The 25,452-nt window shown below is 39.7% G+C and overlaps 1 protein-coding gene across 5 annotated transcripts in view; it reads left to right on the top strand.

The window, feature by feature from the left end:
- The window catches only part of LOC137194156 (glypican-5-like), a 120,185-nt gene that overhangs the window by 74,171 nt on the left and 20,562 nt on the right, over window positions 1-25,452 (top strand). For all 5 annotated transcript variants that reach the window (XM_067605771.1, XM_067605770.1, XM_067605772.1 and 2 more), the window contains one exon: window positions 6,229-6,349. In XM_067605771.1, coding sequence (XP_067461872.1) covers window positions 6,229-6,349 — 121 coding nt within the window. The remainder of the gene's footprint in view (window positions 1-6,228; window positions 6,350-25,452) is intronic.

Here is a 25,452-nt window from a genome sequence, read left to right as displayed (position 1 = left end):
ACTTGGAGAGATTGCTTAAGAATGCAAAATAATAGGTGGGGTGGGTGGGTGGAGGGTGGGGTGGAGGAGGGAGAAATAGAGCATAGAAAGAAAAGCACACTGTTTGAGCTTGCCTGCCCTACAGATGACCTCTCCTGATTTGCTTGCTGTGTCTCCTTGTGCATTTTATGATCTAAGTATTTCCATGCTAATAAAGTTGTCTTTGAAGCACAGCAAGCTGCCAGGCGTTTGGACATCTTCTGTGAGAGCTACCACAGATTTTGCCTGTGCTTCATAGCTTATGTATAAAATATTTATCTTAACTGTTTTTATTGGTGCAAACAAGTCAATCATTGGGAACAACAAGCTGTGGGTTGGAGGGTTTGTTGTATGGCTAATGTCCGAGTGTTTTGTGGTTATACAGCACTGTATGTTGACATTGCATTACTGGGTATACGCTTGTGCAACATTTGCATGTGTTTGCACATGTTCATGTTTACTGTCCAAGAGACAGTATGTGCACATATGTCATGCTGATTAAATGTTTGCAAAGTGGCTTTTGACCAGTTGCCTGTTAATGTGTTTAGTGTTGGTAGAGTGAATGGCTGCTAAGCTCACAGCGTGTGAGAACAGTCTGGCCTTTCAGAACAAAACCTCCTGTTCAGAGTATTTCAACATGTCCAAGCCGTGCTCGTAAAGTTAGCTGGCTACAAACATCTACTCAACCCCTCCCTTGCTTTCACTACAGGCCTCACCCGTGACTTCAGGTCCTCTTGTTCCAGTGGGCAGGAAGACGAGGCTGTAATGCTGTATTTTACGATGTTATGGGCTTAATGGTATGGAGAGCAGTATATGTGACATCAATATGTTTTCATCTTACGTGAACATGTGTCTCTTGATAAAACTGTCAAATTAGCAACAGACAATAAAATAGTCACATTCTGAAGAAATGCATATCTGAAAATGTCATGTATTAAAATAAGGGTTGCTTTACTGGAATCAACCAATGTGGGTAGTATATGTGATATTAGTATTGGCTTAAAACATATTAGTGCATCTCTTCTGTTTAGACTCTGTTTAATTCTGTGTCCAGTACAGTGTATTCTTTGTAAAGCTCTTGTTTTGTTACTAAAATATGTGCTAACTCTTCTAATCTCTGTTTATGTATAAACATGTTTGTTGTACTTGTATGTGTAAAAGAGAGAATAGAGAGAGAATTTAATTAGAGAGAGAATGTTTTCATAGTGCATACTTACTGTCCATTTATTTTTTGACAGAGGGCCGACAGAATCAAAAAAAAAAAAAAAATCACAGTAGACCTCAAAAAGAGACGGATCTATTTTAAAACTCTAAGGCAATTGCTGTCTCCTTGACCTCAGCACTGTTCATGTTTTACAAAGTGTTCCACATATGCAGTAATATTCAGTTATTAACGGTAATATTAATAGTAGTAATCTTAGGACTTCTCTGTGAATAACTCGACACATGTTCAATCCTGTCTACCCACAAAAGCCGGGAGGGTGGGGAGAGGTTTTTTATTACTCATGATGAACCATCAATTTGCTGTTTACCCTGACAGCAGTATCACCAGCGCCCTTCTCATCAAAAATAGTACCACCCACAACGACAAAAATACACACTCTCTCACACAAGAGAACAACCTCACATCTCCTTTCAATCATTACTCATTAACACTTTTCCCCTCCCGGTTTGCTCTCATTCCAGCGGGTTTGTTTCAGAGGAATCATTCATCCAAGTCAGTTTACATACAAATATGTAATCGCATAAGCAAACTGAAATATGTTCAATGTCTAATATTTTGGCTAGGCATAAGGAGCTGTAGTTACATTGATCTAACAAATATACTGATATATAAACTGACTGGTGGCTTTTTAATTGTAATGGCACCTTACACATACACGCAGTGTTCTGGGATTTATTCACCTTTCATTGTTGTCAAAGATTCAGAAAGTGGTTGCTAGTCTTCCTAGGGTCCACACGAATGAGTACTTGTCTTTGATGCCGGTGAGTCTTTAAACAGCACAATACAAGTTCAGTCTTTACACAACATACTGGGCAACATAGATATAACCCTCTAATATTATCCTATTGATACATTGCATCAAGGCATTGATCAAGTAAACTCATGTTTTTTTGTTTGTTTTTTTTACAGAATTTTCAGCTTTTGAACTAACACAAGATAATTATTGATTGTTATTACAAGGGCAAAGATCCAAATAAACTGTGTACTAAATTAAAATTCCTGACACAAAATGTCAAGCTCCAAGCACATCATGTAACCTTCATGTGCTGTTTAATTCCAGTGTGAATCTTGAAGCACATCAGAAATATCAACAGAACCTACTTTTAATCATCTCTGAGATGATGTACAACCAGTTCTCTTATTGGCAGATACATTTGGATAATCCCATTAACCACTGGGATCCTGGCAGAGGTCTTTGCAGACAGTTTTGCAGCGTGAATGCAATTAAGCAAATAGACCAATTAGAATCCAACAAGCCTACCTGCTACATGTTTATTTTATAGTCTCTTTGGGTCTTCTTGTAAGACTCCAGTAATTATGGTGCCGTATGTTCAACTTTGGGAGGTTTAGAAAATAAGCTCTGCTCAGAAGGTTAAGTAGAACAAGAAAGAATCTAGTTTTAGTTTTACAGAAAGACAGATGTATGGAGAAATGCAAAGATGACCCTTACCTATACTTAAGAAACAAACACACGAAAAATTCTAGCTAATTGAATCCCTGGTGACTGTTGTGGGCTCTTTAAGCCTTCCAGCCAGATCTCGGTGATCAGTCAAGAACTGAGCACAGATGAAAGACAACCAGAATCTACTTTACCTGGGGCCATTCTACTAAACGCCCCCTCACTCTGGCATTAGCTAACCTTCTGTATACCCCTCATTAAATGTTGACATATCCTTGCAATGTTATTATTCATGCTATAGCATAGCTTTGTTTTCAACACTTGAGCACACTCAAATGTTTTTTTCTCTGCTATATCCCTGTACACTTCAAGAGATTAATATTGAATTTGTGTTTTCTGACTTACAACCCATGAACATTCCTGCAAGCCGTCAACAGATCAAGACAGTTCAGCTTGCGGTCAACATCAGGGAGTGGAGGTCACTGCTAGTCTGTGCTCCAGGCAGAAGGAATGACGAGAACAGACAAAGCTGCCTTTAGGAAAGTGCATCAATTGGGTATTCACAGTGGAATGAGTCAGATCTATAGAAAAAGAGTCGGAGAGCTATGAGTCAGAGGCCAAACATGTGTAGGTAGTCATTTTGATTGTTTGTTGAAGTTGAACGTGTGAGACCACCAGAGGAGAGGAGGTCCTGTTGATTGCAGAAAGCTGTTATTAATTTATTAGCCACACAAGAGAGAGAAAGATTATTTGGGTGCTGCAGTCTTTTATTTTTCTTGTATAGTCTTCTGCTCTACGTTAACTTTAATTTGGTAGGACATGCTGTAGGACTATAGTGAGAACTATTTGAAATACTATGTTATTGCCATTGGCAGTAGTTTTATCATAACATCTGATGTTATGATAAGACTGCTCCAGATCTGTCCAGAAATTTGCAGTATTAATTGTCTGTCTCTCAGGTACACAGCCCTGGGATGTCCAGCTGTGTCAGTTGTCACATCCTCTGTGTAATATCAAACATATCCTGCGATGAAATGTTCCACGCCTAACACACTGCAAAACTCGCCCTGACACTTCCCTTTCATTAGCATCCCATCTGATGAGCTCATTTCCGAGCCAACACTGTTATCCCAAGCCAAGTCTGGAGACAGACACGCTCACGCTCCCAAACACACAAGCCTTCCACTTTCAACCACTGCTTAGGGAGCTGTTTGATTCTTCAATTAATCTTTTATGTCAAAGGACGGGGAGTTGAAAGTCCAAAAGCTATCGATTGTTTCCATCTTGACAAGAGAAGATTCAGAGCTGTTGGCAATTAAGAGCTTCAATTGCTGTCAAAGCAGACAGTGGTTTGTGTCTTTGGTTGGGGTGGGGCTGGGGGGGAGGGACTGACTTTGCAAATACACTAAAGTGAAACAAGTGATTGAAGGAGGAAGAAGAAATAAACAAGAACGGGATGCAAAGTAATGTGTAGCAGCAGAAGGTTAAGCAAGAAAGTTTTGCATTTTTATGGGCTCTCTGTAAAGTGCTGTTTCAGCAAGACGAAGGAGCACAGACCTTATCAAGGCATTGCTTAGATCACAGGCCAGAGATTCTCAAGTTCAGCACTTTTATGATTGCCTCCACTCATATTCACATGTATGCATATAAGTGTGTGTGCATGCACAATGCACGCACAACACAAATGCACGCATGTACCCATATCCATATAAACATACTCACTTACACCAACCATAATCACTTTATCAGCCTTGTGCTGCCTTGTGGAAGCATCAATTGATTTGATGCCAGCACATGTCATTCCTCTCTAACGCTGTTAAATCCCCCACGCATGGAAGATTAACATCAACATATAATTCTCAAATTAATTTGGGTAACAGTATAATAGCTGTGGGAATAAAAAAAAAAATTTTGTGTGCAAGGCAAACCTCGCAGTTTATAAGCCAGTCTGCGAATCTAAGCCTGCTATATATTATCAAAAGGTTAAGATCATACAAGCAGGCAATATAAGTTTCCTTTGGAGGTTGTTGATGCTTAACTTTGGGGCCAGGGTGAGGAACACTGATACCTGGGAGGATCCCAAAGCAGGAGGGGGATGAGTGTGTGTATATGTACAAAAACTCTAAAAAAGGGAGAGTTACTGTAAGACAAGGTGAATGGGTTTTTACACTAACAGCCGTTATCGCCAATAATAATGCATTTGAAAGTACATGTACTTTCAGTTTCTCTGTAAGGCAGGGTAATTTTTGATGAGCTTCTAGTTCTGTCAGACTGTTTGATGTCTCATTGTTTCCCTAAAATCAGGAATAAATAGCTTCGAGGATGGTTTTAGTCACTAATTACTATTCTGTTCTTTACAAGAATAACAGTCATTAGTCAGTTAGTGGTTAGTGTCTAAATTAGGAAAAGTATTATGACTAATTTCCTGTTACCAGCCTGTCACTTTTAGTTATTAGTAACAGTTAATAAATGGTTATTTTCAATAGAGACAGTATTATGAAGAAATAATAAATATCAGTTACAGTGTGTGCGTTATTAATCCTGTACTGATTTTCCTAGCAGGACTTGGATTTCAAACACAACCCTTCAGTACAACCTTGCTTTACGAAATATAGAGGCACAGCTGCCTTTAATATATCATCAAATGCATGCTCAAAACAATAAATCGTAATGTAATCCATTTCCTTCAAATTTTTTTACCTTTAAAACTATAAAATGTTAAATCAATTAATTCTGGAGCCTGAAGTGTGGTTCGCCAAGTCATATTTTACTTTTTTGTTTTTTTTCCCAAAACAACTTTTGTGTCTGTGATTGCACAATTAAGACACTTCTTCTGTAAATCAGGGATGCTGCTAAAAATGTTAGCCTCTCTGACATCAGCTCGACATCAGCTCAACAACAGCTCTGACAAAATCAACAGCTGTAATCCCCGCCAAGCTCCAGGCCCACAGAGCATGCCAGGGATTAAGGGGTCCAGTTCACCATTTCTCTAAATTTCATTTTTACAAGGCAATGTTCAGTCATATTTGAATTAATGAATCATAGTAGCAATGAATGATTTCTGACCACATTTGATTCATTTGATGTGATGTTGATAGAAAACATATTGCACAATGGAGTCTTTAATGTGCAACATGCTCGGTGTTTCATCTTTGACAAATGAGTCCCTAATGGTTTCTAGTTTATGTTGAACACGTTTTCTGGTACAGTAGGAAGACTTTAAATACAGACTTTGATGGACTACATAATGTATGTTTCTGTTTTGTTTTATTTTATTTGACATAAAAGCAGGATTACATCTTAGTTTATTTGTCAAGCGTAACACAGTAAAGTCCAAGATGTATACTGTTTAATTACACATGGTTATATACAACAATAAAATATTAAATCTCACAATAACAAATACATACAATACTAATACTATACTATTACAAGCAGAATAACGCAAAATTAGGGTTTTGTCAAGCAACAACTTCTTTTCTTTCTTTCTACAGCTAAAAGGGTATCTTCCTTTATTTGACACCAATATCCCCCAATTTTTCTCTAAATACCTGACTCCCACACTCCCACTTTCTTTTTCTCACAGTTATACTGGCAGAGTGGTAGGAAATGGTCTACACGCCCAGAGGCAAAATCCAGAGGTCAAGGTTCGCAGCCCAAACCCTACACTTGCTGAGGTCAAGGAGAGGATGGAACGCTTCAACCAGGTAGGATGACCTTTGCTCAGCATGAGGACATTGCATCACTAATTAAGTTCATTTTTTGAATGTACACACACGCACTCATATGCACAAAAGCACCTGTGTTTCAGTGTGTAAAAAAATACAGTGATAGCCTAATAGAGGCACTGAATCATGTGTTTGTTCATCTATATATCACACATAATATGTGGGTGAGTGCCAATACAGGCCAAAACAAAGGAGGCGTAATGACATTACTGATTGGCCTTATTGTTTATCTGCTTCATTTATGTGGATAACAAGGCTCAGTTAAATCTTTTGATCCTCAAGAATGAATTCAGATTTCAAGGTTAACTATGAAGTATTATGTAACCAACACTTGGTTAGTTTTAATTGATTGGGCTTTTGTCTAATTAATGCTCCTCAAACAACATAAGACATAGTCAGAAGAACTGCTGAAATGTCTTTGCCATTTGCTTCAAATCCAAAGACTTGTTTTGAGAGGCAGATATCAAAGTTAAATGAAAAGGATAGATGATGAAAGGGAGACAGCGACAAAAAAAAAAAGTGAATTACTGTGGAAAGAGAAAAAGAGAAAGATGAGAGGCGGGAGCAAAAGGTCAGGAATGAGTGACAGATAGGCAGAGATGATACAAGCAGCTTCAAAGTGACACTGTTTGTCATGTAGATGGGGTTTAGGGCTGAAAAGGACCAAGAAGAAAAGAGCCATTTCACACAGTCCCTAGAGGCCATTTGAGGAGACAAACGGACCAGGATTTGGTTCCCCTCTGCCTGCCTGCCTTTTTGTTGCCCTGAAAATTATGCCCACAGATAGTACACCAGCCATCTCGCTCTTTTTTTTTATCTCTATCTCACTCTTTCTTTGCTCTGTTCTTAACCTTTCGGTACCTGTTGATTGCTGATTTCTGATGCCTCCGTGTAACACACCTAAAATTTGCTCTGTCTTGCTTTGTCTTTTTCTAATTTGTCTTTTGTTCTCTCTGTTAATGCATTCGTGTTTTGCTTGTATTCCACTCTATAGCATGACAGTCCTTTATCCTTATCTGCACACATCCCCTTACCTTCATCTCCATCTTTCCTCTCTCTCTCATCCATATGTTATTTTCCCGGCTCTGCTCACGTGTATCTTGTATCCTGCCTGCCACTGACAGCTCCAGATCATTTCTTTCAGACCACAACATCCTATTGTGCATAGTGGCTGTCAAGTACCCCGTTGTCATGGTAACTATGCAGAATTGAGCGTGTGTCCTGTTGACATTTACAGGATTGAAAGGACTACCTTGAATCAAGACCAGGTGGCAGAGCTTGGCAGAGCTTTGTGTTTGTGCCAGATAAGAGCAAAGGATCACAGTGTTAAACTGCATAATGTAGTAGGCTGTCCAAGGTACATTCAAAATAGTTAAACATCCACAAGTGGAGGAATACATTTTATCACAGACAGCTTTGCACAGTGGCAATAGGTATACATTAAACTGTAAGGAAGTAGCAGATTTCCCAAAGTGTTTGCTTGACACTAATTTCTGAATTTATACATTTTAAAGCTGATAACTTCTGACTTTTCACCTGTGACTGCCTTGAACGTTTGGTCACTATCCAAACTGATTTATATAGATCAAAGTGGTTTTGTTCAGAATTAGATCCTGTGCCACCATACTTAAAAGGCTAATACCATTTCACGCTCAATAGACCTTCGACAAGCTTAAAGGCACACTCCATTTTGTTATAGCAGCCTGTAGCACTCCCAAATCCCCCAATTTCCTCCCACATCACTGTTATGTTGATGCTCAACTGTGAGCGCTGGTGCCAACATCAAATATCAACAGTGACCAAAATCAGGGAGCATATCTTTAAGTTGTCATACTTAAGCTTCTTGCAAAATGTTACTTTGATAGGTAGGTAAAAGTTAGGAACAGGATTTTTTAACCAACTCATGGTTAAAAGTGTGGTGTCGTTCTATTTTCTGTCTATGTCTTTGTCTGTAGACTCAGTAAGATAATAGTCATTTAAATATAACACAAGCCAAATATCAACATACAGATGTCACGTGTCTTGTTGTCTAGTTCAGGGTCGTCATTTGTCCACAGCTGTCTTTATGCAGGGCCCTTAACAGATGTTTGGAAACAGTAAGTACCATTATATAAGAATCCTCCACGTGGGCAAACAAAATAAGTTTCTTTCCTGATTGGTTTTGGCAAGCCCACCTGAATCCTTTTCCAAATCACAAACTGTACTGGAAACCCTTGGTACCTTTTTAGGCTGTGAAATTAATTTATGTAAATCAGGAGAGACTAGTTTACAGATATAAAGAATTGTTGATGCATTTTTGGGGCAGACTCCATTGTCAGATATTGACTAAACTCATTGGCTGTGGACATGAGCTCCATAATCTGTCAGGAACATAACCATCAACAACATGACTATCACTGTTCAGGTTCTAGATCGGGTCTTGATGCCAGTAGAGACTGCATGTTGGTTTCAAGTCCAGGAGCTGGAAACAGCACTCTACAATTGTACTAATAAAAAGGTAATGATTAGCTATGTCTATGTGGATATTGTGAGATGAGTAGTTTTTTGACTTTTTGAATCAGGTAGGAACAATCTCCCATATTTTACAGTTTTAAAATAATAGAGGGAGGCAGGAGAGTCAAAGTTTTCCTGAGATCCCTTCATGTTACAAATGCTGTGTTCTTGCAGGTTTTGGAGGAATTAAACCAAATGTGTTGTGCACAGTGGGTAGTTCAGGGGGCCTAGGAGTATGGCGCATTCCCAGTAAATACACACAGCCGGAACAGCTCTGCCTATTTAGCAAGTTTGTAATCTCAGCAATCTTTGAGGTAACAGTGAAGTGCTCTGCATTGATCAGCAACACCTACAAATTCCTGCTGATATGTTATTGCTAGTATGTTGAAAGAGCCAGTAAAATATTACTGATTACATCAATAAATAAATATATTCTTTAAACATCTGATCCGTGTTATTGAACAGCAGGAAATTTTCAATGTTTGGCAGCCTCACACTGAGTATAAAAAAACCTGACAAACAAAAAGCTTAACAGAAAGAAACATTGTTAAATAATGCATTTCCTGAGATGTCTCGATGGACTAGATAAAATCAAACTGTCTCTGCAGTTGTTAATTTTGGTTCTTTTGTGTGTGTTTTTTTCCTGTACTTTTATCTTTGCGAAAACCTCTTTGAGTTGCAGATGTTCACAGTGAAGACATTTTTGAGAAGTGAGATCTTTCAGGTTGGGATTTGAAATTTGTGTATATGTTAGAAGTACAATTAGGCATCTCTGTGTATTTGTCTTCTTTCATCCTTGGAGCTAGTCATTTTCAGTGAAAATCCAAAAAACCCTGATAAAAATACACACAGTTGACTGATTTTAAAGTGCATGCATATTCCCTTTTTTTGACTAAAAAGGTATTGCAGGTATTTCAATGAATCTCTAATCTGAGCTTTTCCAAATTTGAATAGCCTCCATTTCCGGGATTAATGAGGTTAAGACATGTATATTTTTACCTACCAGAGAGCAGTTAGACCCAAAGCACTGTGGCACTAAGAGGATTTAGAAATTGCTGCTGATGTATCACAGACTCTGACCCCTCATCTATCCATGACATTCTCCTCTTAAAGCACTCAGAGTCGCATACAAAATGAGTCTGTGTGGGTGTGTGTGTGTGTGTGTGTGTGTGTTTGTATGCACACAGGGACGTACAAACGCACTGAACATATGATTGATTTACACACACGTCCTGTGGCAGACAGGTTTGCAAGTGGAGGCAAGAGGATCATACACAGTTACACATCCACAACAATATCATCTCCATGTTAAGTCAAATACGTAAAAGCTGGTAATAACACATAAACACACACAGGACAAGCCTAATTTCTTGACCTCCTATAAAATGGGCCATTAAGTGAGTAGGCCAAGTTACGGTCCTCCCCTGTGTGTCTCCTCTGACTATCCTCTTTCCCGCTCTCGTTCTCTCTGCCTGTAAATATTGCTAATGTGGACATTAAATGTTTCAAAGTGGATTTTTGATTCCTGGCCATCAGTCCAGCTGTTTTTGGGTGGGGACACTTTTACAATGGTCTATCTGTTTCCATGTTGAGTATTAAGACCAGATCATTTGTCAGTTTCTCAATCTGCAATTTGGTAAATGCAAAGTCAGTGGCAACATTCAGTGCAGGGGAAAAACATCTAGACAATCATTCTCATGCTTCTATTTCCCTCTTTATTGCCTCTCTGAGACACTCACACATTCACAAAAGCACAGCATCATTAGAAATGGTGAAAGCTGCAGCAGATAGAGAGTTGGACATACTCCAGCATGAAAACCCGGTACACAGAGGCCAGTTGTATGTGTGATTGATGAGATTGACTACTGCTTTGCTGTCTGGTTTGGCCAGTGGCCCAGCCAGGTTCCACATGAGAGAAGTCTTACTTGTGTTTAACACACACTCACCACATTCCCTCTATGGATCCAACTGATCCTTGGATCTATCAGATACTGCAGGGACTTAGAGTTACTGTGAGCGCTTGTTAGTTCAGACAGTTTGTTGATGCTATATAGAGGACTACAGAAATAGATTAATTGACATTTGTTCTGTTAATCAAAAGAGACTGTAGGTTCAGTTGTATGAGTCACCCATAGTTCACTTTGTGACTTCAATATGCCTTCACAGTATATGTCTCTTTTATTGCACTGCCTGCAGAAATCAGAAAGGGCTTTTAGCTTTAAAGAGTTAGTGGAGGGCAGGGATGAAGAAAGAGCTCGAGCTGAGCTGGTAGCTCGTCACAGGGAGGGGACAAATTCTTTCCACTTGAAGAAGATGATGGAGTTGGCCTTCACTTGAGCTCTGCTGCTCTTTTCTGCTGCTGCTGCTGTAGCAACAAGTCTGTCCAGTGGTCTTTTGTTATCTTGGAAACCAAACTTCATGAACCTTCTCTAATTTAAGCATAACATTTTTGCCATTATAATTAAATGCAAAGCTCATAAAACTCCAGTGAACTGTGACTGTTTTTCCACACTGGGTCATATTTACTCTCCTCTTGGGTTTCAGGTCTAAGAAAACAGAGATTCTTGTCATCTGGAGAAAATATGCAACCTGTTTTGTGTTTCTGGCACAAAATTGTCAAAATCCCCCAAGTTATAACACCATGTTCCAAGGGTTATCTACAAGAGTGATTACAGGCTCCTGTGGTGTCATATATTTAGAAAATATTATTGAGTGAGGGAGAGGTTGTTTGTCAGTGAAATTATAAAAATGTTCTTGGTTAGGGTGGATATTGGCACTGATTTCTTGATTTGATTCAGTTGTGATTCTCAAAGTCACGATTTGATTAATTTAGATTTGTTTTAATCAGTTCAGTTCAATTCTTGAATAAGATTTCCATCAAATGAATACCAATGTTGCATGAATATGAAAACACTTTATCCTGGGAACTTAAATTTCTTATTTATTTTATTTAATCCTTTATTTAAACAGGTAGTCTCGTCGAGATCAGGATCTGTGAGACCTGTGTACAAAAATAAACGTACAATTTAAACATAGACAGATGCACAGGTAATTCACAGACACACATTATACATTTTTCAAAATTAAGAAAAGCAATTACAAGTGTGATTGCAAGGACATAAGTACAACCTTTTAAAATGGATTACAGATGGAAATTAGCTAGTAGCTAAATCTGGTACAAGGCATATTTTCTCTTTGTTTGAGATTAATGTGTTTTGTACATGGTCCCTGATATAAATAAATGTAATAAACAATAATAAACAAATGTTCAAGTGAAAGAAGAGAATGTTATCATATTTTTGGAGCTCATTCCATTGGTATGCAGCATAATATTTGAAACCACTTTCTAAGTTCAGTGTGAACAAGAGGTACAGCTAATGCCAAAATGTCCTGAGAGCTGACGTAGGGCAGAGATAACTAGGCAATTTTTGAAGTAGAGCCATATAAATACACAGCATACAATGCTGATCCTTTCTGTTTGTTAAGGCGGACCATCCAACCTTTTCATATAAGATGCAATGGTGTGAGTGAGAAATATATCACTGTGATGAAGCGCAGTGCATTGTGATGCACTGAGTCAAGAGGCTTTAAGGTGGAGGGAGAAGCATGCACCATAATCAAGCACAGACAGAATTGTAGATTGCACAATGGTCTTTCGACTAGCAGAAGAGAAACATGATTTGATTCTATACAAAAATTCAATTTTGACCTTCAGTTTGTTTGATAGGTGTTCCACATGAGTCTTAAAAGTGAGTCTGGTTTCCAGACAGAGTCCCAAGTATTTATAATTTTCAACAGTTTCAATTCCAGAACCCTTAATGGTTTGGATACAGTATGTGCAGTTGGCTGGATACTCTTAGGTGACTTTGAGAATAGCGTACATTTAGTTTTGCCAGAATTTAAGACAAGCTTATGTTTGATGAGAGAGATCTGAAATGTATCAAACACAGACTGTAGATTTACAATGGCCAGGTTAAGAGAAGAGCCAGTGGCATATAAAATAGTGTCATCTGCATCAAAATAGACATTACCATTTGGGCTTGCAGAGATGATGTTGTTTATATATATGGTGAATAAAACAGGACCAAGAATGGACCCTTGTGGTACACCTATACTAACCTTAATGGGACTTGACTTGGAACTGCTGGAAACGACTGCCTGAGTTCTATTTGAGAGATAGTCATAAAACCATTTAATGGATTGTTCATCTACTCCAATTGAGCATAGTTTTTCTAATAAAATATCATGATCAACAGAGTCAAATGCTTTACATAGGTCTATGAAAAGTACAGCACAGTGTTGATGATTGTCCAAGGCTTCAATAATATTGTTGAGAACGCAGTGCAGCTGTTGTTGTGCTATGACTTGATCTAAATCCTGATCACTCTGGCTATAATATATTTTTGACTCTAGAAATGGTCTTAGTTTAGAATTTACTAGGGACTCCAGGATTTTTGATTTTCAATTTTGAGATCAGACGGTAGTTATTTAAGTCACTAGGATCACCACCTTTACATAATGGGATAACCTGTGCAGATTTTCAGAATTTTACCCAATGCCAATGATAAGTTAAAAATGTGAGCTAGAAGTGCTGCAGTTAAATTAGCACTGAGGCAGAGGAGGGAATTATCTAAATTATCTTCACCCTTAGATTTATTAGGGTTTAAACCAACCAATTTACTGTATGCCTCACCTCAGCTTACTGATATAAAAGAGGATTTATTGCTAGAGTGGACAATATTTGGTGAAGGACCTGCAGATGGAGAGCTTAAGGTAGTAGTAGTGAACTGTTTGTTAAACATATGGCCAGATGAAATGAAATAATGATTAAAGACCTCACACATATTTAAAGGGGACCTATTATTCTCATTTGCAGCTCTATATTTTTATTCTGGCACTCCACTAGAGTAGCTTTGCATGATTCACAGTTCAAAAAACTACTTATTTATCTTATATTGGCCTTTTATGCAGCCCCTCAGTTCAGCCTCTGTCTCTAACAGGCAGTCTTAGCTCCTTTCTCTTGAATGCCCCCCTCCCAGTGAGCCCACTCTGTTCTGATTGGCCAGCTTTCCGGAAGCCTGCTAAGGCACAGCCATATCAGAGTTGTGTTAAGTTACTGCTGATGAAAACCCAACATTTCCTGCTTTTGCCTCTTAATATTAAAAGCTTTTTAATAACTAAATAATGGGAGACTTTTATCGTGAAGAATTTACAGGAAATGAAACATGTTCCTCATCGAATTAGCATAGTTTCATTACTAGTACTAAAAACCGGTCGACACAACAAGATATGGAGATATTTGGAGCTATTTGTTCAGCAGATCAGTCAGAAATAAAGCAGGGAGGAATAGTACAAGCAGAAACAGTCACAGTGATGATAATATTTGCTGAAGAGCTGACCAGCATGCCCCCAACAGGTAAGCTATGTAAAACTTAAGGTCCCCTTTAATTTGTTTGTCATGATTTGGTTTTCAAAGCAGATTTTAGGGGGGAGTGAGGGAGGAGAATTATTTTTCAAGGATTTGATCATTTTCCAAATTTCACTTGCATTTCCAGAGGTATTTGCAAGCGAGGCCAAGTAGAAGTCAGATTTGGCTTTTCTAATAAGTCTGAGACAGTTATTCCGTTGGTGCCTGAAATTCTGCCAGTCGGATAATTGGTAGTTTTGGCTGTCTTCCAAAAGGCATCTCTGACAATGCGAGCTTTGGAAATGTTTGGGGAGAATCAGGGATTAGAACGGTGTTTTACTCTAAAAAAATTTTATAGAAAGCATGTTTATTAAGTAAGTTGTTAAAAATTAAGTACGTTATTAAAATGGTTAAAAGTCAGTCAGAAATGTTTTCAGTTTTTTTCAGGGTCAGAGTGATAAAAATCATTTTTTTTAAAAATGCTCATAAAAATGTTTAAAGTTCCTTTTCTTTATTATGCAAGGATTGATGTTAGTTCTGGGGTTTCGGATATTTCTAACAGATGCAATTGGGCAATGGTTGCTGATGTCTTGAGCAAAAACTGCACTAGTGGGGTACTTAAGTGGATTGTTTGTTAATGTAAGATCTATCATGGTTGATTTAAAAGGATTTGATTTGTTTGGTCATGTAGGACTAGAAATTAACTGATGTAATTTATTAAGCTCTAAGCAAAGTTCTTGTAGTCTGGCAGAGTTTTTTGAGAGCTAAATTCAAATCACCCAAAATACCTTGCTCAGAATTAACATGGGATGATATTAATTTGGCAATTTCTTCCAGGGCCTCACAAATTTGCAGATGGGGGATGGTAAATTCCAATAACTGTAAAATGGTCATTACCTCCAGGGCAGATGTCCAGAACAATATATTCAAAACTCTTTGGTTGTGTGACAGCAGCAATATGACAGGCCAATAAAAAGTCTCTGACATAGATCAATACACTACCTCCTTTTGATTTTCGGTCAATGCAAAAGATATTGTAACCATCCACAGGTATTTCCAAATCTGAAACTCTGAGTAAGCCAAGTTTCAATGAGGACAGAGATGTCAGGGCAGCACTCATTTACCAATTGAATGGGGGGGTATCTGTAAAGATACAAAATCAATATCATATGCATAAAATAACACACAATTGAGTGGGCAGATACACATAAATATCCTATATGTCACACTCTTCCCCACATTTTTAGTTAGGCCAATGTTTACAGCAATCAGTAAGAGTAAGTATAACTGTATTTTAAACCAGTAACAAGTATTCAATCAACCATATAACCCTCTTTATGTACTTGTATTTCAAATAAACACATAACTCAGACCAAAATCCTTCCATAGGTGGATTACAGAAAAAAAAATTAAAAGTGTCAAAGTTTGTCACATCAAAGCACAGCCCTTTGGCTCATCAACAAGATGAGAAGTATGTGACACACCACTAAAGCTAAAAGTCTCTGAAACACCACTGGGCTTTGGAGTACTATGGATGGCTGTAACAGTAATGTCCTCAAACCTACAGTCTCTATCAGAAGTGGGCTCGCCCAGGATGTTGTAGGTCAGCATTGTGGGCCGATGTCTGTGCCTTCGTGGGTACAGGTGGGGTGAGGGTGAGGAGTCCTCAGCTTCAACTTCAGGGGCAGACAGGCATTGTCGGACCTGCGCCTCCCTCATGTTTCCCTCTAACCCCACACTGTCCACACCAGTTTTGTGGACTGGGAGCGCTGGAACAGGTGAGTGTGGGGCACTGTGAACTGGAGGCTCAGAAACTCTCTCTCTTCCTCTTCCCTTTTGCTGCTGTTGTTGATGGTGGTTCTGTGGCTGGCATGTCAGAGAGTAGGGCATATAGAGGCTTTGCTACCTTGGAGAAGTCCCTGATGTATGGACGGTAAAACGAGATGAAACCCAACAACTTTCTCAGTTCTCCAACAGTGGCTGGTCTCTTCTCCTTCAGGGCCCGAACAGGGGCTATTTCTTTGGGGTCCATGGTGTAGCCGTCACCACTGACCATCTTTCCCAGGAATCGGACCTGTCTCTTGAAGACCTCACATTTCCGTGGGGCGAGCTTCACACCATGCTGCTGATACCTCTGCAACACTGTCCTGACATGCTCCAGGTGGTCCTCAAAACTGGAGCTGTGCACCAAATTGTCATCAATCTCGTAGGCCTGCCAGACATTTCTCCATACTCCTCTGGAACTCGGCAGGTGCAGAGCTGAGTCCGAACGGAATCCTAACCCACTGGTAGAGGCCCCATGGTGTAATGAAGGCAGTCAGTGGGCGGCTGTCTGGATCCAGAAACCCTTGATGGTATGCCTTCCACTGGTCGAGGACTGAAAACCAGGAACTGCCACTCAGTGAGTCCAACATGTCTTGAATGCAGGGAATGGGATGACGGTCAGGCAAAGACTTATTATTCAGCTCACGGTAGTCACAGCAGAGCCTCAGACTTCCATCTTTCTTACGGACACACACCACTGGAGAGGAGTATGGTGACATGGATGGTGTGATCCAGCCTTTGTTGAGGAGATCTTGCAAGTACTCCTTTACCTCTGCATGGAGTGGTTTGGGGATGGAGATGTAGGTTCTCTGCACTGGAGTGGGGTCACTCAGACTAATGTGCATATTGAAGGAAGGTATGCAGCCAATGTCATCCTCATTGTGAGAGAAAGCCTCACACTCCTCATACAGGATCTGTTTCACTACCTCTCTCTGGGTCTCTGACAGGTGTTCAAGTTCAACTGGTGGGTGCCATTTGGGTCTTTGGCCTTTGATTGTGCTGTTACTGCTCTGTTGTTCTGTACTCACTGGGCTCACTTCCACTGCAGAACAGGTTTCTTGGTGGCTGGTAGTAGAGGGGGTTGTGTGGGAACTATTGGCAGACGAGTTGGCAGGATACACAGCTTTGACTGCCTGTAGGTGGCCCACCACAGTATGTTGGTGAAGAGTGATGGAGTGGTTGATGGTGTTGGCTATGGGTATAGTGATGGTGATTTTCCTTCCATCTTCTGCCTTCACCAGGCCCTCTGTCACTTCCAAGCCCTCTGGGAGTGGATGCAGGTCGCTGACTGTGAAAGAAACCTCCTGGCCTTTGTATTTAGCTCCTAGGTGGGCGGGCACTCGTATAGCTGTCACCTCATTGGCTCCTAGGATGACTCTCTTCCTCCCAGTTCTCAATACACTCATCTGGTCTCAGCCCGGTCAGGCATCTGCATGAGCTTGACGACCATTTTCGCTGTCCTGGCGGTGACAGAGAAGGCAGTACTCACAGTATGGATGGTCTCAAGGTCAACTCTGGATCCAGGGTTTTGTGTCTTAACCATCTCCTCGATAACATAGAAGCCGATGATGGGTCTCTCTGCCACACCTGGATCACTAGACACAAGTATGGGGACAGTGAGAGCTTCCGTTTCCTTCTCCCTGTTGTAGAGCTTAAATTCTACCTCCACCCATCCATTGAAGGGGATCTCTGTCCGATTGGCAGCTAAGCCAGTCAATGGCTCAGGTCCCAGGAGTTCTTCAATGGACCTCAGTATGGTGTGAGGGAGATGTTCAGCTCTCCAGGCCTCATTAATGACAGTGGCTTGAGCTCCACTGTCCCACAAAGCTTCCACTGCCACACCATCCAGCTTGCAGTTCACCAAGCACTGCCTCCCTACTAGACTAACCAGCTTTTTCCTGCATGGTGACTTGATGTAATTGATGTGGGGGTTAAGTGTAGCCAACAAGGAGTCTTTACTGGCAGACTGTTGCTGTTTGTGCTTGGCTTTGTTTACATGTATCTCCCTCCCAAGTATCTCTCTCTCTGTCTCTGGTCGATAGTGGGACATGTGGACAGGAGCTACTGATTGTCCCCTCTCAGCAGCCCATTCCCGTTTCCCATCATTCTCAGTTTCCTGCAGCCTCTGGAGATATGGACAGGCTCACCACAACGGAAGCAGTGGTTGCACTCCTCTCCTCTCCGTGCCTCTTGACATATTTCACAGCCTCTGGGTCTCTGCCTATTCATGGGTCTGTCTTTCCTTGTAGGCTGGTAGGTGGAGGGCTGGTGGACAGGTGAATGGTAAACAGAGGACTGGTGGATGGAAGGATGGTAGGTATATGGACGGTAGGTGGACTCACCCCTTGCTGCATGGTTTGCTGTTGTTTCCATGGATGTAAGGAACATCTGTCTCACCTCCTGGATACCAGCTTTGAGCTCCTCCATCAGCTCCTGGGTCTTTGGAGGCTTCTCACTGCTAGGTTGCTGAGGTTGAAGCTCCTTCACCTTTGCTGTCACGGGGATGGGGTCCTTCACAACAGGTGTGGGTGGGGTAGAGCTGGTGAGTTCAGCCTGGACCTCACAGACTCGGGCTCCTCCGTTTCTGTTGCCTCTCTCCTTCCAGACTTGCAACTTCACTGAGCTTTTCTATGAGGATTTCATCACTCACATGGATGTCATTTAGGTAGGGCCTCATTTGACACTTGATTGCATCACAGAGGAGCCCTGTATCAATGGCATGGAGGAACTTGCGCTGTACCAGGTCTGGGCTGTAGTGCTCTTCAGCCTCTCCCTCACTGGACTTCCACAGCATTTTCTCCTTTATATCGATGGCCCTGAACAGGAACTGCTGTGGAGACTCTCTGGGTTCCCGTGTAATATTGGTAAGCCCGTGATATAAGTCAGTAGTGCTTTCCTCCTTGTAGTGCCCTTTTAAGATGGTTTTCAGCACTGACAAGGTTAAACCACTTTTTATTTCCAACATGTTTCGTAGGTGGAGACCAGGGGTTACTGCTCTGATTACTGCCTCGACAATCTCAGCTTCAGAATATCCTTTCCGGAAACCTGAATCAATCTCACTAAAAGTGGCTCTTGGTGATCTTGAACTGAAGAACTCACTCCGGGGCTGACTCGCCGAAATATGTTGCACCCACAAATCACACAGGACTCAGGATGAACATATTTCTTTAAAAAAAAAGATGGATGGTCTTATTCTGAAAGAATAAATGAAAACAAACAGTGACTTTGCTGGTCTTCAGTAGCTTCACTCTTTACTAAGTGTAACTGCCAACTGAAGAACGCAGCGCCAACCAACCGTTTATACACCCAGATTTGTTCTTGTGCCTTTTCTCAAATCAGTTATGCTTTAAATTGAATGGGAGGGTATCTGTAAAGATACAAAATCAATATCATATGCATAAAATAACACACAATTGAGTGGGCAGATACACATAAATATCCTATATGTCACACATGCATGAAATCACAGGAGACTGAATATTGACCTTTACAAGATTATTTGAAACAGAACCATTTGGTTTACAATTCAAGTGAGACTATATATTCCACAAAGAAGCTATTTCATATACATGACATATATGACATGACATCACTGAAAATAGACTTGTGTATGTTGCAATAATAACGTAATAATTTCTACAGGACAGATATTTTATTCACTGTGAATCCTTAACGGTATCTTACATAACAAGTAAACACAGTCGAAGAAAAGTCAAAGATGCAAAGACCAATCTTGGGATTTTAAAAACAATACTATATTATTCAACTGAAAATTGCAAATAATCTAAAAATCAGTTCAATCAATCAATTCAGATGATGACTATAATGTTGGGTGTTCATGGTGAGTGACCTGGTGTGGTATCATGTGAGCGGCATCTTCAAAGCCTTTTGTTTCTATGTCCCAGCAGCAGCCTTCACTATTTACTGGCCCTCACATCTCACACAACAAACTATTCATCAGTTAGGTAGCTGTTGAAACATGCTCTCTGAAAACTGCTGTTGTCACTCAAACTGTCATACATTTATTAACAACATCAACCTAATTTGCCTGACAGGATCCAAAGTTTGTTCACATGTACATACATCACACACACACACACACACACACACACACACACACACACACACAGTGCCTGGCAGGAGCAGGGTGTGACAGCCCAACGCCACAGTGTGTTGCTGTGATAGATTGACTCATTAGGGTTATGTGAGGTCAAGGCCAATAATGTGTCACTAACGGTTAGTAACACAAGCAGCCTGTACTAACTTGCTGTGCATGGGTGTGTGGCTCTGCTATTGTTTAAAAACATGTTCAAAGCATTATCCAGACCTCTTGGGAAATGTATTTATTTATTTTCAAAAGCTCATGTGATTTCTGTTTTGAGATGACACACTGATTTCCTTGAAATTAGGTGGAAAGTTAGGCCACTGGCTAAGAAAAACTAATTAAGTTTTAGTGCAGATAGCGCCACCATGTGGTCACTTACACAAAGCATTTTGTTTTATCTCATAATTTCTGAGATGTAGAGAGAAAATTTTCCTGCATTTCTTGGTTCAAGACAATCTTTGAGTGTAGGCCAGGAACACTTCTGCCTAAACAAATTTTCCAAAAACTCCAAATTCTTCTAGGAGTCATTTTGTCTGAAGCTGCTTTAACTTTCGAAAATTTTGATGGTGCTATAAAAATATAATTAATTTAAGCAGCCTAACTTAGAAATCATGAGTCTAATTCACTTTTCTTTTCCAGACAGGAGTTAGGATGGCAGCTAACAGCCAATAAGCATGATTGTCTATCTCCATGTGTATACTGAGGCACATCCAAGTTCAGAAATACAAAATATTTTCTATCATTAAAATACAGTGAATTGTAGGATTGTGCAAGGTGGTGGTCAGTGATCCATTTAGAATAAAATTTCATCTTTTTGTTGTCCATAGTGAAATATGAATTTCACATCAAAAGGTCAACAAAGCAAGAGTCCTGGCTGTCAGCTTTGTATAAAGGGTTTTTATTGGCTTCATCCTTAACCATGGAAAAGGACAACAGCAGAGAAGTACTTGGCTCACTGTGTTGTTAAGCCTTTGAAACTGATTCAAATGTGAATCAAAACTCATTTTCCATGTTGTGGATGGCAGTGCGGCTTTTGCAAAAGTCCAGACTCAGTCCAGAACTTGCTTCATCTGCCAGTCAAAGACGCTGTTAATTAAGAACTGGCCATAACAGGCACTATTTATCCACACAAACAATACATTATATCTGTTCCAGAATCAGACTGAGCAGTACACATACCAACATTTACTTTTGTTAACAGCCTGTCACTCTTCCTAGAATGCTCCGTCTCTGTCTGTCCGTCTGTTACTTTCTTCCACTCTCCGTCACACTCATACTTGAGGAAATACACTTTTTTTTCTCTCTGTCTTTTGGCCGCCTTTCCTTGCTAAGGCAATCTGAGATGTAGAGAGAATTGCAGCCATTTCCTCTGAAGCCAGGGACATATATAGACACACATGCATATACACACACACACACCACACACACACACACACACACACAAACTCACATACATGCTTATACTGTGTCTCAGCTGATATTTGTTTTACACAAAAGCATTACAAGTCTGTACTGTATGTGAGAGAATGGAGAGAATTTTAATTTAAAAGCTGAGAGGACATCTGCAGACTTTTAGAGATTACCACTGTCACTTTTTCCTTCAGTCTCCTCCAGGTTTTCCTTCCCCTCTCCTTTTCTCCGTCCACATATGCAGTTTTACCATGACCGCCCTCAATGAAGTGATACTGCTTTGAATTTTCAGGGAAGAAAAGGATCACATGTCCTGCTGTGCGTATGCAAACATTATGACTTATGATTCTGGTTCATTTCTTTGACAACAGTATCCCACATATTACAGTACACATGCATACAGACACACACTTACACAACTACTGCAGCAGTTAAAGTATTCATATCCAATTCCCTGGTGAGCGCATTTCACATTTTTACATTTCATAATCAGATTTTCTGTTTCCACATAAAACTGGAATGTGTATCCATAGTTGCCTTATGGTTAAGTTGGCAAGACATTCACAGACACACACATACACATGCTCTTTCAGCCTTGTTTTTCTTCCAAACTCTTGAGAAGGTCAATGGTTACTCCTGGCAGTACAGATTTTAGTGTGACTAGGATGCAGTCAAATACTTGCAGGAATTCAGCCCTTGATGCTCTCAAACCATCCCCGTCATCCTCCGACTAAAGAATGCTTTTGAAAAGAAAGAGAGAGGAGAATGAGTTGGCAGGGTGAGAGGAGAACTAGAAAATATTTCATGATTTGGAATTTTATTCAAAGCCCTCTAGGAATACCTGATTTGTCTTTGGATGCCAGGGTAATTTCAAGGCAGGCCTTAAGTAAGAAGGCTGGCATCTTGTTTTTTTTCAAGCTCCCCAGCCTCAGCCCCCTCACATGCTTACACAACGTTGTCAGCAAGCTCAGTCTCTCTGCTTGAACACTTAATACAAAGTATTACTTGTTTTTATTTTTCTTCTTTAAACTCTTTGTTGTCACCCTGTCTGCCTCTTCTTTTTTCTGTTTGTTTTTGTCTGACTGTCCTGCATTCTGTCTTTTTCTTTCTTTCTTTTTTTTCACTCATTTATTATTCTTTTGGCCCATACAATTGCAAATCTTAACTAGATATTTCTCTGAAGTTGCAGCACTTTTACATTCTACTCCTGTTTATGTTAATGGATATTAAAGGAAGTTACATTAAATCTATATTTTAAAAATGCCACTGTACTTGTAGTGTCTGCAAACAACATCATGTTACCATGAGCTATTTACAATGCAATAATGGTCTTCAAAGGGAAAACATTTCAAATTATACAAAATGTCAGATTTGTGTCTGACGCTAGAAATGGCTTCTCTGTAAACCTGTCAAGCCAATATAGATATAATACAAAATATATCATAGAGGCTGACAAATCAATTTCTCAACCAGCAATATTCTCAGTAGTTCATGATCTAGTACAGTCAAGAAACACATTGTATTCGTACCTTTTTTAAAGTGGAAAACTTTTCTTTTTTAAAATTTGCTATCATTGTCACTATAACAGTCATTACTACTCAAACAGCAATGTAAAACAGATGTTGAAAATCTTTCTGGAAGACCGGTTCAGATAGATCAGATAGTTTGAGGCCAGACTGGTACAATCCAAGAGGTAAAGTACAGATCAAGTGGTTGCATACCTCTATAAATGTGAACTGTATCTTCAGTTAAACAGCTAAAAATAATTGTGATTCTGTAGCATGTGTTCAGTATCAGTAGGTTGTTCTCAAACAGCAAAGCTCTAATCCAACAGTAGCGTGATTTTCAGCGTCGTTTTGTATGTCAGAAAGAGGAGGCCGAGTCATGTTAGAAGACATCTGTCGCTGTAGGGGTAAAGTCACAGTGCATTTCTGCTTTGTGTTTAATCACACGAAGGTTGCTGCTATTGAAATATTCTGCCCACTTGCTCACATTTACTGTACATTATAGTGTGACAGAACAAGAAGACGGGCCTTTCAGAGGTTGTTGTTGTTTCTGATGGCATAAAGAGACCATCCTCTGTTTTGTTGAATGTATTTTTTATCTTTGGGTCCAGCGTGATTAGATTTTTGTTTTGTATTTAGAATTGACTCACAAAGTTAAGCATATACTGCATTTGAAATATGATGATGTCATGAGTACTTCTGGTTTAAAGAAGATAGTGAAGAAAGTGAAAAAAGGCAATTTGAGAAACTGCTTCAGACACTCATTGAAACCCAGTGTTGGTCCTCAGTGCAGCACCAGTCTTCTATAGATAGGGATAGAGAGACTATTCACAGCGTATTATGCATTTAAGGTCCGCAGAACTCAAATTGGAATATTGTGCATCTCTCTTCCTTAAGCTCTAAGGAGAAATTAGAAATTTGCTTCTTCACAATGTTATTGGAGTACCAGAATTATGTTCCTTGCATGTTTCCTTTGAAATTACCACATTGGAGTTGCAACTAGAACAGAAAGAAATAACAGAAAACTGGCTGTTTTTCAGTCCTGACATTCAAAACAAACCAACAAACTGCATTGGACAGCAGCCAACCAACAATTCTACAGCAGCACGGCTGTGGTTTCCACAGCGACGGCGCCTTAATTGATTCCCTCTCTAATTAACATGCTTTAAGGACAGCTGGGCCAAGCAGCATTGTGTTAAATGTCCCCTGAACGGCACGGTTATTAGCTTAATACCCAACTGGTTTTCTGGATGGTGTTGGAACACAACATTCTGCTGTTCAGCAGAGTATTTACTTGTGAACTCATGGAATATGCATTGAATTTATTGAGTCGCTTTACATAATAAAAAGGTTAAATAATAATAATAATAATAATAATAATAATAATAATAATAATAATACATTTTATTTATAAAGCACGTTTCAGGGTACTCAACTTTAGTTTACATAAGTTAAAATGATGGTAGAAAACAACACACTAAAATCATATAACATACATCCTTAATCACATAAGGTTAACAGGTTTATCATGGTTGCTGTACAGAACCAAGAAAGACATTTTCTCTCACTCTCTATCTTCCATTATCTTTGTCTTGCAGGCTTCTGCTAAAACATTCTGACTGATGCAGTGGATAGATACTGAAATTCAAACTTTTTGCACAAAACTCAGAATCTTTCCGACTGTAATTCACAGCAACAGGAAAGTTTCCTGGAAGTGTAATGAGAAATACCAGCATAACACAGTGCATGGTAAATTTGATAGATGAGGTAGGAGAGAGGATTTGTAGGGTGTCTCTTATGAGCAATGAGCCCCCGAACCAAAGGTTCATCTGCTAACACAGCATATCACATTGCAGCCTCGGAACAGGCACAACCAGTACAGGACACAAAAAAGTCTGTCAACAGGTTGTAATGTGAGCACAATCTATAACCATAAAATGCACAATTGTAACCAGCATGTATTATTGCTCACATTTCTCTCTGTATAATCCTCTTGTACCTTACTGTAAATCTGTGAAAAGGAGCCATCCAACTATTGTCAATGGCTTTCACTTTTACCGTGAGCATAAGTGATATGTTGTACCTGCCTCCTCTAAAGGGCCCTCTCGAGTTTCATGAAGCCTGGCCTTGCATTATGCTTTACATGATTCATTTCACTACAGCACTCATTTCACTCACATAAGCCAGAATAAATGGGGTTGCATTTGCATTAGGATACATGTTAGATGTAATGAGTTACAATATCAAAAGTAGCCGCTAGTGTCAGGATCATTTTCAGTTTCTCTTTCCACCCTCTAATGCAGACAGTACTTTGGCAAGAAAAACATGAAGAATACCA

Source organism: Thunnus thynnus, chromosome 12 (genome assembly GCF_963924715.1).
Source record: "Thunnus thynnus chromosome 12, fThuThy2.1, whole genome shotgun sequence".
In the NCBI taxonomy this organism is placed as follows: Eukaryota; Metazoa; Chordata; class Actinopteri; order Scombriformes; family Scombridae; genus Thunnus; species Thunnus thynnus.
The sequence above is the reverse complement of the archived record's forward strand: the minus strand, read 5'-3'. Positions and strand labels throughout refer to the sequence as shown.